Raw genomic sequence first — 16,517 nt, 5'->3', positions numbered from 1 at the left:
CCTTGCTGAGATTTAGTACTTTCTAATTACTGCTGCGCTTTTCTCGTTTTTCTGGCCCTATCGGCTTGCCATGGTTTTAAGGCTGATTTTTTCCTCGTGTGTTTGGTAGCCGGGGATTTAGAAAAGATGGTGATGACATCTCTGGGTGTGTTTTGTTTGGTACGCTGTGCGCTCTTAAGACTTGCCGTTTTTGAATTTTTGGTTAAGTTTGATTTTATTAGCAAGAGTCCCCACTTTAAATCTTCGACATACTTCTTCTTCTTCTTCGGCACGCTACTCCTCTTACACCGTTTAAGCTACAAACGCCGTTCAAACTTTAAAACGTGTAGACCGGTCTGGAAGAGGGTGCTTGTATACAACTTTTTGATATCTTTTATACTTTTTAAACTATTAAGATTTTTTTCATTTTTTTGTCCATCTTCATTCACTTTAATGGGACTTTTTCCCCCATTGTTTAAAAACTCCCAGACTTCCAGCATTATATTTACTGTAAACGATCTAACTTTTGACACAAATCAGCTGCTTTGAACACTTTCCCAACAAGTAAGACAAAAAGTGAGAGTATACGGAATCTTCCTCTACTTCTCTGCTATTCAAATCTGAAATCAAAACAGAAATAACTTTTACCAGTCAAGAGGTACACCTGTTTTAGTAACCGCATCAACTAAATTTTCTCTAACGTTTTATAAACAACTGAAATTTTGACCACTTTCCCAACAAGTTAGACAAATACTTAGAGGAAATGAAATCTTCCTCTACTTCTCTGCTATTCAAATCTGAAATCAAAACAGGAATGGCGTCTACCGATCAAGAGGTCCAGCTGTTTTAGTAACCGCATCAACTTCTTTCAGGAGGCTGCTTCCCGCTGTTGAATTAACTGCCATAGAACTTTGAGAAATTTCAAATTCTCGCACATTCTAAGCACGAGACAATCAGTAAACAACGTGACTTTTGACACAAATCAGCTGCTTTGACCCCTTTCCCAATAAAGCGAGCCCCGCAACTGTACTGGTAAAGTTACCATCTAGTTTGATCTTCTGTTTCATTAGTCTGGGTTGTCTACAGGTCTGGTTGTTTTAAGTCACAGTTTCCTTTGCTTAGGTATATTCGGTCTTACATAGACATTGTAGTGTCGACCCAGCTTTACTAATGTTTGTTCTTACACTCAAGTTGTATACTTTATTTTTTATTATTTTGATTTGTTTTTTCTATTTTCGTTTGGTCAGCCCGAGCTTTGTCGTCTCTTTCTCTTTTCATCTTGATGCGTCGCTGTGAGTGCGGTAGCTCCGGGTTTTTGAAGCCTGGTTTAAAAGGTCCGGATCGTTTCATTGTTCTGAAGAAGACTCTACTCCACGAACCTGGACAGGACTGCGTGAGATCCGGGTTTGTTCTCTTGCTGATGGATTATCATTTTGTTTTTGAATGGCCATTCTGTTTTGTTTTTTGTGAGAGACATTTTTTGTTCTGTTCGCGGATCTCTGGATTTGAACTGTTATTTGAACTATTTTACAGACTTTTACAACTGAAGCTGTTATTGACTGGCGGTCCTTCTAATATCTCTGCATTTTGCAATCAGCTGTGTCATTCTGTTGATGTTTTGCTTCATACTATGAAGTAGTGATTTCACTGTAGTGACGAGTTTTCCTTTTAAGATCATTTCAGTGATTGCGCTGCAGTTTATCTATGCAGAAGGGGTTGAGCTGGCGTTTCTCTATTGGGGGGTTTATGCTAACGTTTATACTAGTATCTGTTTGCACGGCAGCTTATTTAAATTACCATATGGTAGTTTTTTGAATATGTTTTGATGTCTTCAGGGTTGGGCAGATGTATCATTTGTATTATTGGCATGGCGAGTGTGAGGATTGTTGTCAGCTATTTGGTGGGATAGACACTAAACAGTAGTAATTGCTGATGCATATTAACTGTCCTGGATTCCTTTTCTTCGCTCTAGCTGGATACTACATGTAAATGAAGTGTCCGTTACAATAGTTTCTAGCAGATTCCTGTATACAGTAGAATCCTGTTAGCTGAATAGCGTTTGAACTTGATGCTGAAGTTGATGGTAACACTTTATATGAAGGTGTCATTTTTAAATAGTTTATTAACACGTTATAGATGCTTAAAATATGGGTTATAATGTTTTTATAATGCATTATAGAACATGTAATACAGGGTAGTAACAGCATTTACTAATGTGTTATAAATACTGAATAGATCTAAGAAATCTGCAATAAATTTAAATATAAAACTATATTAGCTGTAAACAAATCAGGACAAATCACATTAAACACAAATGATTTACACTTCATTGTATGGGTCATTTATTTTAAATTAATCTGCTTATTTAATGGTTTTTCATTATTTGTACAAAAAACAGAAACACCTGCCATAGCAGTGTCAATATGGTGTATGGCCTCCATGGGCAGCCAGCACGGCACTGATTGGACGTGGCAGGTAGTGATTCTGCAAGATGCTTTTTAAATTGTGCTGGAGGGATACGAGACCATTCCTCAATGATTACCAGCCTCTAATTCCTTCAGGTTGTGTTGTATTGGGGGTGGAAATCTGCAGTCAAGTCAGAATGGCCCATACATAGAGAGAGTCACATCACTTTAGAGACTGTTCCTTGTGAAAAAGCCTCAGTAGTAATTTGTGCCGCCTTGAAAATGGAAACATCTGCCAACCAAGCACCTCTTATCAGCCCTCTATCAAAAGTCTGTCAGATCTATTGCCCTGTGGACCCGTCGTGACTGAAACAGATTTTTGTCCCAGGATCCCTCTCCAGTATAATGCAATATTACACAGTGACAGAGTGACAGTGAGCTGCTTCAATTCCAATCAAAGGGAATCATGTGAAATATCTGCTGGACAGCTGCTCCAATGCATTGCTATTATTGAAGAGTGAAGAACGAACTGTTACAGAGGAGCCTAAAAACCCTTCAAGAAACAACATCTAAACAGACAGACGAGCACATCAGTGTCAAAACAGACACCTTGGGGCTGAATCACCTGCCATACCACTGTCAGGAGGGTGTAGGACCCCCTGGGTCTGATAAACCTGCCATACCACTGTCAGGAGGGTGTAGGACCTCCCTGGGACTGATAAACCTGCCATACCACTGTCAGGAGGGTGTAGGAGCCCCCCTGGGACTGATAAACCTGCCATACCACTGTCAGGAGGGTGTAGGACCCCCTGGGACTGATAAACCTGCCATACCACTGTCAGGAGGGTGTAGGAGCCCCCCTGGGACTGATAAACCTGCCATACCACTGTCAGGAGGGTGTAGGACCCTATGAGACTGATAAACCTGCCATACCACTGTCAGTATGGTGTAGGACCTCCCTGGGACTGATAAACCTGCCATACCACTGTAAGTAGGGTGTAGGAGCCCCCTGGGACTGATAAACCTGCCATACCACTGTCAGTAGGGTGTATCAGATTCCCACCATCAGATTTGAATAGCCCTCAAACACGATCAAACTATGCTCACATGGTTTAAAATATCTAAACAGTAAAACTTATTAATAATTCAAAAATCATCAGAATAGTGTGATCGTGTTTGAGGGCTATTCAAATCTGATGGTGAATAGTCTGGTCGTGTATGAGGCTATTCAAAACTGTTGGTGAAAAAAGCACTTACAATATTGTTCTCTTTTATTTTTATTCGCAATATAACACGTATTTCGATTTTATTTGATTTTTTCTTAAAACATTTCTTTTCTCATCTTTTTGATTGCAGCTGTATATTCAAGTTGAAATAACATCTCGCTTTCGGATCATGCCTAGAGCAGACGACATCAAGATTCACACATTTTCAAAAAGCATTCTCCGCGGGGGTTTCTGTGTGTGTGTGTGTGTGTGTGTGTGTGTGTGTGTGTGTGTGTGTATGCGTGTGTGTGTGTGCGTGTGCGCGCACGTGTGTGTGTGTGTGTGTGTGTGTGTGTGTGTGTCTGTGTGTGTGTGTGTGTGCGTGTGTGTGTGTGTGCGTGTGCGCGCACGTGTGAGTGTGTGTGGTGGTGTGTGTGCGTGTGCGCGCACGTGTGAGTGTGTCTGTATGTAGTAGCGCGCATGTGCGGTGTAAAGGACCCGCCCCCTATTTAAGTCACAGACGCGCTTTTGAAGTGATTCCTCAGCTGAAGTTTGAAGAGAGAAGAAGCATGAGAGAGAATTCAGGCAGGATTTATGCGTTTGTCCGGGGAGTGTTTTTGAAAACGGTAAGAGAGCTTTTTTTCAGAAATTGTACTCTGGTAGATTTTGTTTTGTTTTTGTTCTTTTATAAATATTTAATTTAGTATCTCTTTTATTTATTTTGTTTTGGCGATACGCTTTTAAATCGACTAACGCTCAAGTTGTCCTGTGATTTATGTGTGTAATACTTGTTTAAACACTTTTTAAATGTCGAATAAGTTGTTTTCTGAATTTTTTTTTTTTTTTTGCTTTTGTGCTACGCTATTTTAAACTTTCTCCTGTTTCAACTATTGGTTTTTGTATGTGAAAATATCTTTTGCTTTTAACGTATCCTGGTAAAAAATATGTATACACCCCGCATAAGATAACATGAGCATATCAAAATGAAAAAATCACTGCGCCTCAAACCTTTGAACAACCTCATGCGTCTTATTAAACAATGATTTTTGTAAATATGGACAAATGCAATAAGTGTATATGCATGCATATATATATATATATATATATATATATATATATATATAGATAGATATAGATATAATTATAAGCATATATGTCTGTGACCCTTTTTAAAACGACAAAACACTCCAAGTTTTACTGTGATTTCTGTGTGTAATGTTTGTTTAAATGCTTTTAAATGTCGAATAAGTTTTGTTCTTTTTTCTATTTCTTTTTCCTTTTATTTCCCTTTTTTAAACTTTCTCTTTTTCATTAAGTGTCTTGTGTAAAAAATAATAAGACTTTAATGTTGTCTGAACCAAGCATAAGTTATCATAAGCATTTATAAAAACTTGGTTAAACCCCCTAGCCCCTGATCACATAAATAACATATTAAACACTGATTTTTGTACATATCTTATAAAAGACGTGCAATAAGCTTATAGGCATATATATATATATTCTCATACTCCTATATAAAATCCACGCCCCCTCATTATATATTCATATTTTCATACATATAAGGTCAAAAGGTCCAAAGGATCATAAATCAGACTTTTGACATAAGCTATAGTAATATTACTACTAACGACATAGAACGTCTGTACAGCACTGAAACACTATGTTTAAAAAAACAACTGGACCGCTGAACCTCGTCTTCTTAATATTAGCAACTTTGTAACTTTGATACACGTGCCGCTGACTCGTTACTTTGTCTTCTCAATATGAAACACTTCACAATACATGTACATAAAACACTGAGGTGCTTTCTAGAACATTATACGCTCCGAAAGAAAAAACAAAATCTCATTCCCAGTCTGACAGAACCACCTGCTGGAGATATAGAGAATAATCGCTAATTGCTTTCAATACCGGTGTTTTTAACTTGGACTATAACACCAGGGGAGAGCGCGAACGCAGCCCCCCACTCCCAGAAACGACACAGTCGAGATTCCCGCATTTGCGACATGTGAGCTGTTCCACAAAAGGGATGGATGTGTAGAAAAGCCTACACGTCTGTGTGAATGAAATTCAAAAATGGAAACAAATGTTTGCCCAATGTGTCTTTTGTACATTCTCTGCTTCAAATCAGAGGTGCCATCGAGTATAAAAAGGTGGGTGTGGGGCACAATGTTGGACGAATAGCTCTTTTGCATAAAGACCATTCAAATGTATTGTTTTATGCTGCAAAGCTCAAGGCTAGCTCTCCCTTCTAGTAACACGTATTACCATGCAGGAGCCTTGCTATTGGCCCGCGCATGTGCAGCCCAGAGCTGCTTAAGTGTTACTGTTTGTGACAAATGAGAGATCTGGAAATCCCTCCCCCAACCTGTCACTGCATGAATGATATTAACCTAATACTATGAAAGAGATAAACCAATAGGGTTGAATGAGAGCAATCAGCAGACAAATACGTGTTTAATGGGGTTTGTGAATCTCTAAATATACAGGGACAGAACAAGAACTGAAATGTTTGTTGTTTGTGGGCTACATTTATATTTGACTGATTTTAAATTCTTTCATTGATATTTTCTTTGTGTTTAATCTTTCACACCTCGCTGTGTGAAGGTCTGATGTGGCAGCATGCAGAGAATTGGATGCGTTGTTTTTAATATCCGCGCTATATCAATATGCACCATTAAGATTCTACCCCGGGAACTGAAAATATTTATAACATTAGGAACATGTGTATCCTTTTAGAATTTTTTATTCTCTTGTTACTTGTAATACCTCAGCATTGGAGAGAGCCGACACTTTTAAATATCTAGGGGTTTATATTGACACAACTCTTCAATTTGATAAACCCATTAAAGATGTATGTAGTAAAATTGGAAGGAAGCTTGGAGGATTGTGTGGTCAGCGCCACTGTGTAAGCTTTACAGCAAGGTTTAAATGAGTTACTTGTGTTCACTATTCTAGACTATAATGATGTGATGTGCGGGTCTGCTAGTGAGGAATCGCTGAAGAAGATCGATACAATGTGTAACAGGATGTGTATCTGTGTGCTCCCGTGTACTCCGCTAGCGCATCACTGCAGCGCGTATTCTACATTAAACTTGCGATCGCCTGCTAACACAAGGAATTATCACTGGAATCGGATTCTCTTTAAAGGGGCACACAACACATTACCAGTTTATTTAAACAGCTTGTTTCTGAGTTTACCTGTAAATACAGCCTATCGTAATGTCTGAGACACACAATACTTTAATATACCGTCTGGAAAAAGTGCTGCGGGAAGAAAGTCTTTCGTTTTGTTCTGCTGCTACAGACTGGAAGCTGTTACCCGCAGGACTGAGACCTGACATCTCCTGTGGGAATTAAAAAAACAAACCCTGTTGTTCTAGTGCTTAAACAGGCTTGTGTGTGCGCTGTGTAAATCTGAGGTGTACTTTGTGTATTGTCTTGTCATTGTGCGTTTATATTATTTTTATTTTTGAAACCTGTAACCTGCTGCTGTTATTTCTAGCACGCCTTTGTAAACGAGCTACTTGTAGCTCACATGGCCTTCCTAAATAAATAATTAAAAATCAAATAAATAAATAATAAAGAGCGCGTCACGTTTCCGGTTATAACCGCACTGAAATATACTGGCTTTAAAACAAGAAAAGACAACCGATGCAGCTGCGCAGCAGAGACAAGAGAACGAGGCAAGCGCGTTTATTGTTTGGAAAGTAACTGTAATGTTATTACTGCCATTAAAAGCTAAACGCGTTATATTACCTCGTTATTGACTAAAGTAATATTATTACAGTAAGGCGTTACTAAAGTAACGAGATTCCGTTCAAACCGTCATCACAAACATACGTGTAACAGAACATTCCTTAACATTACATATTATAGATTTGGGGCTAAAACACAAAGTCAGACTCTTCAGCCCTGATATTAAACAGTTGTTAATATCAGTTGTTTAATTCCTAATCTTAACATTGTAATATTTGTTGGGGGATTTAGAAACAGTTTCATAAAATATCTGATTCGGCAGTTTCTGCTCCCCCTGCTTGTCTAAACCTGGCCTCAGTCCCAAACCCCGCCTCTCAGAGCTTTACACAACTCCAGGAAATCAGCGCAGTGAAGTTTCGTTTCTTGTGAAATCGTCAGTCTCTCTGTCTCACTGCAGCAAGAATGGCTTCAAAAGTATGGTCAGAGGATCGGTTTAGCTGTTCAGTATGTCTAGAGCTATTGAAGGACCCAGTCACTATTCCATGTGGACACAGTTACTGTATGAGGTGTATTAAGAACTACTGGGATCAGACTGATCATACAGGTGTCTACAGCTGCCCCCAGTGCAGAAAGACCTTTACCCCAAGGCCTGATCTGTGCAGAAACACCATGCTGGCCGAACTTGTGGAGGAATTAAAGAAGACAGGACTCAATCCTCCTCCTGCTCAAAGTTATGCTGGACCTGGAGATGTGCCGTGTGATTTCTGCACTGGGAGAAAGTTCAAAGCTGTGAAATCCTGTTTGACATGCCTGGCCTCTTACTGTGAAACACACGTCAAGCCACACTATGAGGGGGCTGCTTTCAAGAGGCACAAGCTGATCAATGCAATTGGAGATCTGGAGCAGAAGCTTTGTGCTGAACACCAGAAGGTTTTGGAGGGATTCTGCAGAACAGATCAGACGTGTATTTGTTGGCTGTGTGCAGACGAGGAACACAAGGGTCATGATATAGTCTCAGCTGGGACTGGGAAACAGGTAAGGGTTTGAACCATTTCCTTGTAGCTATCCTAGAAGATAAGAATTCCCAGGGATATTTAACATGTCTGTTTACTAGGTTATACAGTTTCACATCAGATCAGATTTTAATTGTATATTAAGAGCTATTTAAAGAGCCCTAGTTTTTTAATTGCTCTATCTAAACTATGATGTACTACAATGTATTTCAGGGTGTAACAGGGGTGTTGTTATGGGTGTGGCTATCGCTGATTGACAGGAGAGACACAGGAGGTTTTCTTTGATACAAAAAACACAAAACATTCAAAACAAAACACTGCTTGAAAACAACTAGAAAATAAAAGTTGATCAAACAAGAAAGGAGGTCCCGCTCCAGGAACAGTCTCCCTGACACCTCCTCTCTAGACTTGGGTGGGATTAAAATCCCCTAAACTTGTTCCCTATTCCTTCCAGTGCTAGCGATCCTGGTTAACTCACACAGTGATCCGAGATACATTTTTCCTCTTGTGTTTTTCTCACCCTGGTTAACACACGCAGTCGTGAGGATCCTACAGCAACACTCTCCTTCCCAGACAGTCTGTATCCCTGCTTGTAGAACCAAGAAACTGGCTTTTCAGACCCTTTTTAAAGGCATGTGGCCAGGGCTAATTGATAATCAATTAATCAGTTAACACCTGGCCACATTCCACACCTGGATTTGAATATACCCTGCCATATCTAGCACACACTTGATCATCAAAAACATTATTTACAATCAAACAGAAACACACTATTTACTCGTGCAGGACCTCCGCCCTGCCTCACAGGGTAAGAAGGATTTGTTCAGCTGTTTTGTGGTGCATTGGAATTTGTAGTGTAAAATTAGCATGATTTATATTCCTAGTGTTTTTTTATATATGTCTTGCAACTTAATAAAATCATAGATCAGTTTCATTGTTTAAGATATTATAGTTTAATTAGTTAAACTTTTTAAAAATGACATTCCCAGAAAAGTCAAGCACCTAATTTAAAAAAAGCAGAAAAGACCAAGATTAATATGATATACAATATACAAGATTAATATGATATGGAGTAGTGTTTAGGGCTCTGGACTCTTGACCGGAGGGTCGTGGGTTCAATCCCAGGTGGGGGACACTGCTGCTGTACCCTTGAGCAAGGTACTTTACCTAGATTGCTCCAGTAAAAACCCAACTGTATAAATGGGGAATTGTATGTAAAAAATAAAGTGATATCTTGTAACAATTGTAATTCACCCTGGATAAGGGCATCTCCTATGATATAAATTAATAATATTAATAATATACAAGATTAATATGATATACAAAATACAATATTTACATGATATACAATATAAATCGGGCAGAAAAAATAGCTTAATTTGGTGCGTTAAAACACATTTTTACATGATTAAAACAGATATGTTTAAGTTAGTTTAAAACGAAATGTAATAACCTATTTAGGATTTTGTTTGTTAAAATCTACAATTTCTTTCGCTCACCCTACTAGTCCCCTCTTTCCTTTGCTCTCTTCCACAGTGAAGTCCTTCTGCTCACGGGCTCATTCTTCTGGGGATTTTGTGTATTTAGGCATTTTTTACACTGATTTCATTGTTTTGTTTCAGTGCTGTTTTATCTGTGTTTATCGATTAAAAACGGAAATCAGAAGCCCTAAATATCCATTAAAGAGAAAGCTGCTTCAGTTTCCTAGGTGCTTAACAAAACAAACATGTAACACATGCTAGATCAGCCATCATTCACTGTTACTAGTATGAAACAGTACCATCTAGTGGACAGCTACTGTGGATCAAGTGTCCTTTTGTATTGCTGGCAGCTGTGCACTAGATGGTGCTGTATCTTACTACTATACACACATGTTGTCTGAAACTGCTGCCTTTGTCCAAGTTTAAACCACCTCCAAGGAAGGTTTAAATTTAATTCAGCTATCACATTTAAACATGGATTAAAATGCAATGTCATTATATTTACATTTACAGAAGCAGCTGGGAGAGACACAGATTGAAATACAACAGAGAATCCAGAAGAGACTGAAAGAAATTGAAGAACTGAAACAGGCTGTGGAGACACTGAAAGTGGGTATTGAAAAGAGGGGGTTATTATTATTATTATTATTATTATTATTATTATTATTATTATTAGAATAAACAGATGGACTGGAACACATCTACAGAAGTTTACTGTCTATGCCTGATGTGTTTTTGATATCAATTCTAACCATGTCTCCTCTACTGTGTTCTTTCACTCAGAGATCTGCATGCATAGAAATAAAGGAAAGTGAGAAGATCTTTACTGAGCTGATCCGATCCATTGAGAAGATCCACACTGAGGTTATTGAGCTGATTGGAGCTAACGAGAAGGCTGCAGTGAATCAGGCTGAAGGACGCATGAAGAAACTGGAGCAGGAGATTGCTGAGCTAAGGAGGAGAAACTCTGAGCTGAAACAGCTTTCAGAGACAGAGGATCACATCCATTTTCTACAGGTAACATCACTGCTTGTTAGAAAATCTCAAGTCCATAACTGGGACGGTTTCAGACAGACCTCTCCAATTGAATGAATCCATGCTTTCCCCCAGGAATGTTTTGGACCCCATTCTGTTTCACTGAAAACTCCTTTTCTCCACTTTCCTGTTGTAGAATTTCCAGTCTCTCTGTGCCCCTCCTGAAGCTGGAGACTTACCCAGCGTTACTGTCAATACAGACATCTCTTTTGGGGCTGTGAGGAAAGCTGTATCTGAACTTAAAGACCATATTGAGGATTTCTGCAAGGGGGAATTAGTCAAAATAAACACAACAGGTTGGTGTGAAACAGATTCATTTGGTAGAGAATTCTCAAATAGACCATGGCTTGAGGAGGGACAGGACTTGCAAGACATTAATAAAGACCTCTTGCAGATTGTTGGCTGTATCAATATTGCAGCAAGGAGGATGGTAAATGGAGGAGGGAGCAGGGAGGAGGGAGGAGGGAGCATGGAAGAGAGAGGAGGCAACAGGGAGGAGAAAACATGGAAGAAGGAGCAGGAAGGAGGGAGCAGGGAATACAGAGGAGGGACTGATGAAGCAGGGAGGAGGGAGCAGGGAGGAGGGAGCAGGGAGGAGGGAGTGATGTGAGGATGGAGCAGACAATGACTGCTGCATGTTTGATGCACAAGGGTGTCCTAATATGGACACCGTACTGTTGGGTAAAGATATATGATGGAGAGGAAGGAACACAAGACTCCAGTGCAGTGGCAGACGTGTTCACATTGGCTTTGGCTGCTGCACCGATACAGAAGGAATACATATTCATTGTAATCATGAACATCTTGAAGTACGGATTTTTACATCCTGAAATGCCGTGAATAAGCCTTGTTTCTTTTCAGATTGCTGTTTGGAGTCTTGTGTGTGTTGTGTATTAATCCACATGTTTCAATTCTATTTCTCTCTCTTTTTTCTGCCCAGTGAATGAAGTTGCAGTTTACAGTCTGCAGGCTCCAGAGCCAAGGAACAGAGCTGAGTTTTTAAAATGTAAGTCTGTTTGCACTGAAACATTTGATTGAAAGATGTGTCACTCCATTTTGAGAAGAGCTAACACTACAGAACAGGGAGGGGTGGAGCTTGAGGGCAGCAATTATTATTATTTATTAGTAATTGTGAAGCCATTAATCTACACTCCTCTCCAACAAGTATTGGTTCAGATGAATACATGCAGGGAGGAGAGAGCATGGAGAAGATATCAGGGAGCAGGGAAAATGGAGGAAGGAGGAGGGAGCACTGTGGAGGGAACAGGGAGGAGGGAGCAAGGAGGAGGGAGCAGGGAAAAAGGAGGAGGGAGGATGCAGCAGGGAGCATGCAGGAGAGATGAGGGAGCAGGTGAATTGTGTGAATTGTGACAGGAGTTAAATTAGGCGCGATCCTTATTTTTCCATTTTAAACGTGATTCAGATGCGTTTGTCTCTAGACTGATGTGAACTGGGGGAACACTAATCAAAGTTTATCAGTGTTTATATTTATGTAATGTTAACTAGATAACTCCGCCATTCAGAAGAAGCTTCTTTTTATACATGGGATATAAAAAAAAGAAAAACTGTGTCATGCAAGATATAGCAAAGTTATATTTAGAAAAACCAAGATGTAAAACAAAACAGACTCATTTTTGCATTGTCGTTGAGACACTAATGACTCAATAATCATCAATTGAATTTGTAAAGGGGGGAGCAAAGGACACACACACTGCCTATCACACACACACACTGCCTATCACACACACACACACACCCTGCCTATCACACACTCACTCACACACACGCTGCCCCATGCAGAATTTTTATAATCTCAGATGAGCAATTTTTTTCCTTACTCTGCTTAGTTTATGTCAGTGAGTTTTTAAACAGAGAGTGAACTCTATAACGAATTGTATTTAAAATAGCAACAACTTTGATAAGGTGAACTCAGTTTAAAATAAGGTTTGCATTGTGTGAGACAGTACAGAGAAAACCGCGATTGCTGTGGTCTGTACTAGGAGTGATACGCGACTGCAACCAAAGAGAACACTTTGAACTTGTAACTTAAAAACAGCACGTTCCCTTTCAAGCACGAAATGGGTATCAACCCCTTTAAAAAATAAATAAATAAAAATACATTTAAAAAAAGAAACTCTTCTGATAATAAGCTGACGTTTCCTGGAGTTTTTCAGGTGTTGTGGAGCTGAATTCTTCTTCTCTGCAGAGTGACATTCCTGTTTTGTTTTGTTTTGTTTTTTTGGTCGTCAGGGTTTCCATGGCAATTGTTAGGGAGCGTGTTAAAATGACGCGCTTTCACATTTCTATTTTTCCATTTCTGTGTTCACGGGTTTGTTCTGAGGGTGGTTGTGTTTGCTCACATTTCTGTGAACCCTTTTTGTGTGAAGTGGATTCCCTTCAGTCCGAATCAGAGTGTATTTCAAAGCCCGTTGGTGCGGGTCCGGGTGATTTTTCGGGTGTCCGGTTTCTCCATGTTCGCGGTGACTCCCTCATGGAAATGCAGCTCTGTCCTCAGATGGGATGCGGAGCGGCTGTTGCCGAGGTGGTTCCGATGTTGGAAACGCGGGTTTCTCTTGGATTGATCAGGGAGGGCTGGACGGGTTTCTTTATCAAGCGCTCCCGAGAGGATTGTGGGATGTGCTGCTGTTTAATATAACGTTATAACTACATTAATAACATACGCGTACAGGCACCTTACAGGACGCTGCTGAAGAATAAGAATCACACGAAGCTGAATAATGTATAAAGAGATATTAAAAATAAAACATGTCTATATATGTTCGTTGCTGTGAGGACAGATTCACATCCCAGCGCTTTGGTATCTCTGGGTTTGAAACGGCGCTCCATAAGTGTAACACCTTATTATTATTATTATTTAGTTTGGTTTTTCAGAACTATAAAAAAATATTATTTTTTTCTATTTTTTTGTGTGTAAACCATTATTTTTTGTACTATAATAATTTATAGTAAAATATAGAAGTTCCACTGCGGCTCTCAGTGATGAAGTTTTACGATTGCTTCAGCTCACATTCAGCAGGTTCTTCAGGCTCTGTGATTGACATATAATCTGACCAATGAAAACGCAGAAAGGGTGGCAACGGTTGTATTATTGGCTGATCGCCCCAAAACACCAAAAATAACGTCTGAATAACTGGTGGAGGAGTGTACAGAGAACAGAGAGGAGGGAGGATGGAGGATGGAGGAGGGTGTAGGGAACAGGGACTGATGAAGCAGGGAGGAGGGAGTGATTTGAGGACGGCGCAGACAGTGACTGTTGTATGTTTCAATTCTATTTCTCTCTCTTTTTTCTGCCCAGTGAATGAAGTTGCAGTTTACAGTTTGCAGGCTCCAGAGCCAAGGAACAGAGCTGAGTTTTTAAAATGTAAGTCTGTTTTCACTGAAACATTTGATTGAAAGATGTGTCACTCCATTGTGAGAAGAGCTAACACTACAGAACAGGGAGGGGTGGAGCTTGAGGGCAGCAATTATTATTATTTATTAGTAATTGTGAAGTCATTAATCTACACTCCTCTCCATCAAGTATTGGTTCAGATGAATACATGCAGAATGACTGGGGGAGGGGCATTTGTTGCCTGTTTTTCCACTCAGACTTTTCTCTCCCTAAATATCTTGGTGTCCCTGAATAGAAAATCATCCCATCTTTTAATACATGTACAATGCATGTGAAACCAGTTGTGGGGTAAAATGAACAGCTATCCCTCCCAGTCATCCTGTGCTGGTAGTAAATGTATATTGCAGTATCACTGCACTTGTGGGATGGATTGCTCATTAAAATATTAGACAGATATTTGAAGAGTGGATGATATTCTATTAAAGATGTTTAGTAAGCAAGGGGTCTGAGTGGGTAAAATGGCAACACATACCATGTAGGAACATTAAGTGAACTGTAATTGTATGCAGAGCTGCATTTGATTGGTTCCAAATGAATAAGTTTGATGAGATCGAGGAATTATAATGAACAAAACAATCAAACAGCAAGAGGGTTTAAAGGGTTCATAAGGTCCTTTGTATTTTATTGTGCTGCATGTTCCCATGTGTTGCTACAACTGTTTACGTGAGGTGTGTGTATTGTTTTAATTATTTTTTTTTTTTTTACATTTTGACCACTTTTTTATACTTATAGATAGCTTCCCATGTAACTGCATGGGCCTCTCAGAACTACATTTCCCATCATCCTCCTGCTCACATATGTGATTGAGATGGAATTACCAGTGAGCAGGAGGATGATGGGAAATGTAGTTCTGAGAGGTCCATGCCGGTCCGCGGGAAGCCATCTTGAGGCAGAAAATGCAATTTAAAAGTTTAAAAAAGTGGTCAAAATGTATTAAAAAAAATAATTAAAACAACACACACACCTTCCATAAACAGGATGTGAGGATGCAGCAGAATGTTGATTTTCTCAGTGATTTGACTTTTCTAACCGTCTCTCCTCTACCCGTCCTCTTCTCTTCAATCAGATTCCTGTCAGCTCACACTGGACCCCAACACAGCGTATAGAGAGCTCTGTCTGTCTGAAGGGAACAGAAAGGTGACACGGAGGAGAGAGACCCAGAGATATCCTGATGATCACCCAGAGAGATTTGATTGCTCGAACCAAGTGCTTTGCAGAGAGGGTTTGTCTGGGACTCGCTGTTACTGGGAGATTGAGTGGAGTGGGGGAAGGGCTTCTATAGGAGTCACATATAAAGGAATCAGCAGGAAAGGAGGGGATCGTTCCTGTGGCGTTGGATACAATGACAAGTCCTGGAGTTTGCGCTGCTATGATTCCAGTTACACTGCCCGGCACAATAACAATAAAACTGCAATAACTGCCCCCCACTACCCCAGAATAGGAGTGTATCTGGACTTTAATGCCGGCACCCTGTCCTTTTATGACGTCTCTGACACAATGACCCTCCTGCACAGATTCCAAACCACATTCACTGAACCGCTCTATCCTGGGTTTAGGCTTCATTGTTTTGATTCCAGTGTAACAATCTGCCAGCTGAACTAGACTGTTTGGTGTTGTAAGAAACCCTTTGTATTGAACTCCCTGTCTGTCCTCTCCACTCCTCGGGTGAAGGGAATGTTCAATCTGACACAACTTTGGGTGAAAGTTAGGGGGTAAAACGGCGCCACCTGCAGAGCGAAACGAGGTGAATTATATGTTTTTAGCAACGAATGGATTTCATACGAAGTAACTGTATTTAATTTATTTTTAAGAATTGTTATGTTTTATATATATTTTAAAAAATGTCATCCAATAGTCAGTGCTGTAACAGTTTTTAGAAAAAGTGAACTTACGTTTGCTTTATTGTGTGTGTGTTTTTGTTTTTCTTTGATTTCCATAAAATGTTTGTTCTGTTTATTATTTCAGATTTTAGTAATGTGATTTAATAAAATAAATAAAAAATTGATTAACTGTGACTTTTTCTTATTTATTAATACTCATTAACACTCATACAATGCTTCCTCACAGGGAAGCATTGTAAAGCACAGAGAGATCTGGTAAAGCATAGGGAAGCATTGTAAAGCACAGAGAGGTCTGGTAAAGCATAGGGAAGCATTGTAAAGCACAGAGAGGTCTGGTAAAGCATAGGGAAGCATTGTAAAGCACAGAGAGGTCTGGACTCTAACCCTGGGCTTGAGACTCAGCTCAGTGATTTGGATTCCTGAACAGCTTCTTAGTAAAGGTATTAT

The 16,517-nt window shown here is 39.7% G+C and overlaps 1 protein-coding gene across 1 annotated transcript; it reads left to right on the top strand.

The window, feature by feature from the left end:
• The first annotated feature begins 5,078 nt into the window (after positions 1-5,078).
• Positions 5,079-16,232, top strand: LOC131722988 (tripartite motif-containing protein 16-like). Its single transcript, XM_059016242.1, has 6 exons — positions 5,079-8,323; positions 10,296-10,391; positions 10,566-10,799; positions 10,954-11,113; positions 11,758-11,823; positions 15,296-16,232. Exons 1-6 carry the CDS (start codon positions 7,751-7,753, stop codon positions 15,829-15,831), a joined length of 1,665 nt encoding a protein of 554 aa, XP_058872225.1. The 5' UTR covers positions 5,079-7,750; the 3' UTR covers positions 15,832-16,232.
• Positions 16,233-16,517: the final 285 nt, after the last annotated feature.

The sequence above is a fragment of the Acipenser ruthenus genome, chromosome 52 (genome assembly GCF_902713425.1).
Source record: "Acipenser ruthenus chromosome 52, fAciRut3.2 maternal haplotype, whole genome shotgun sequence".
Lineage (NCBI taxonomy): Eukaryota > Metazoa > Chordata > Actinopteri > Acipenseriformes > Acipenseridae > Acipenser > Acipenser ruthenus.
This window is presented reverse-complemented; position numbering and strand designations above follow the sequence as displayed.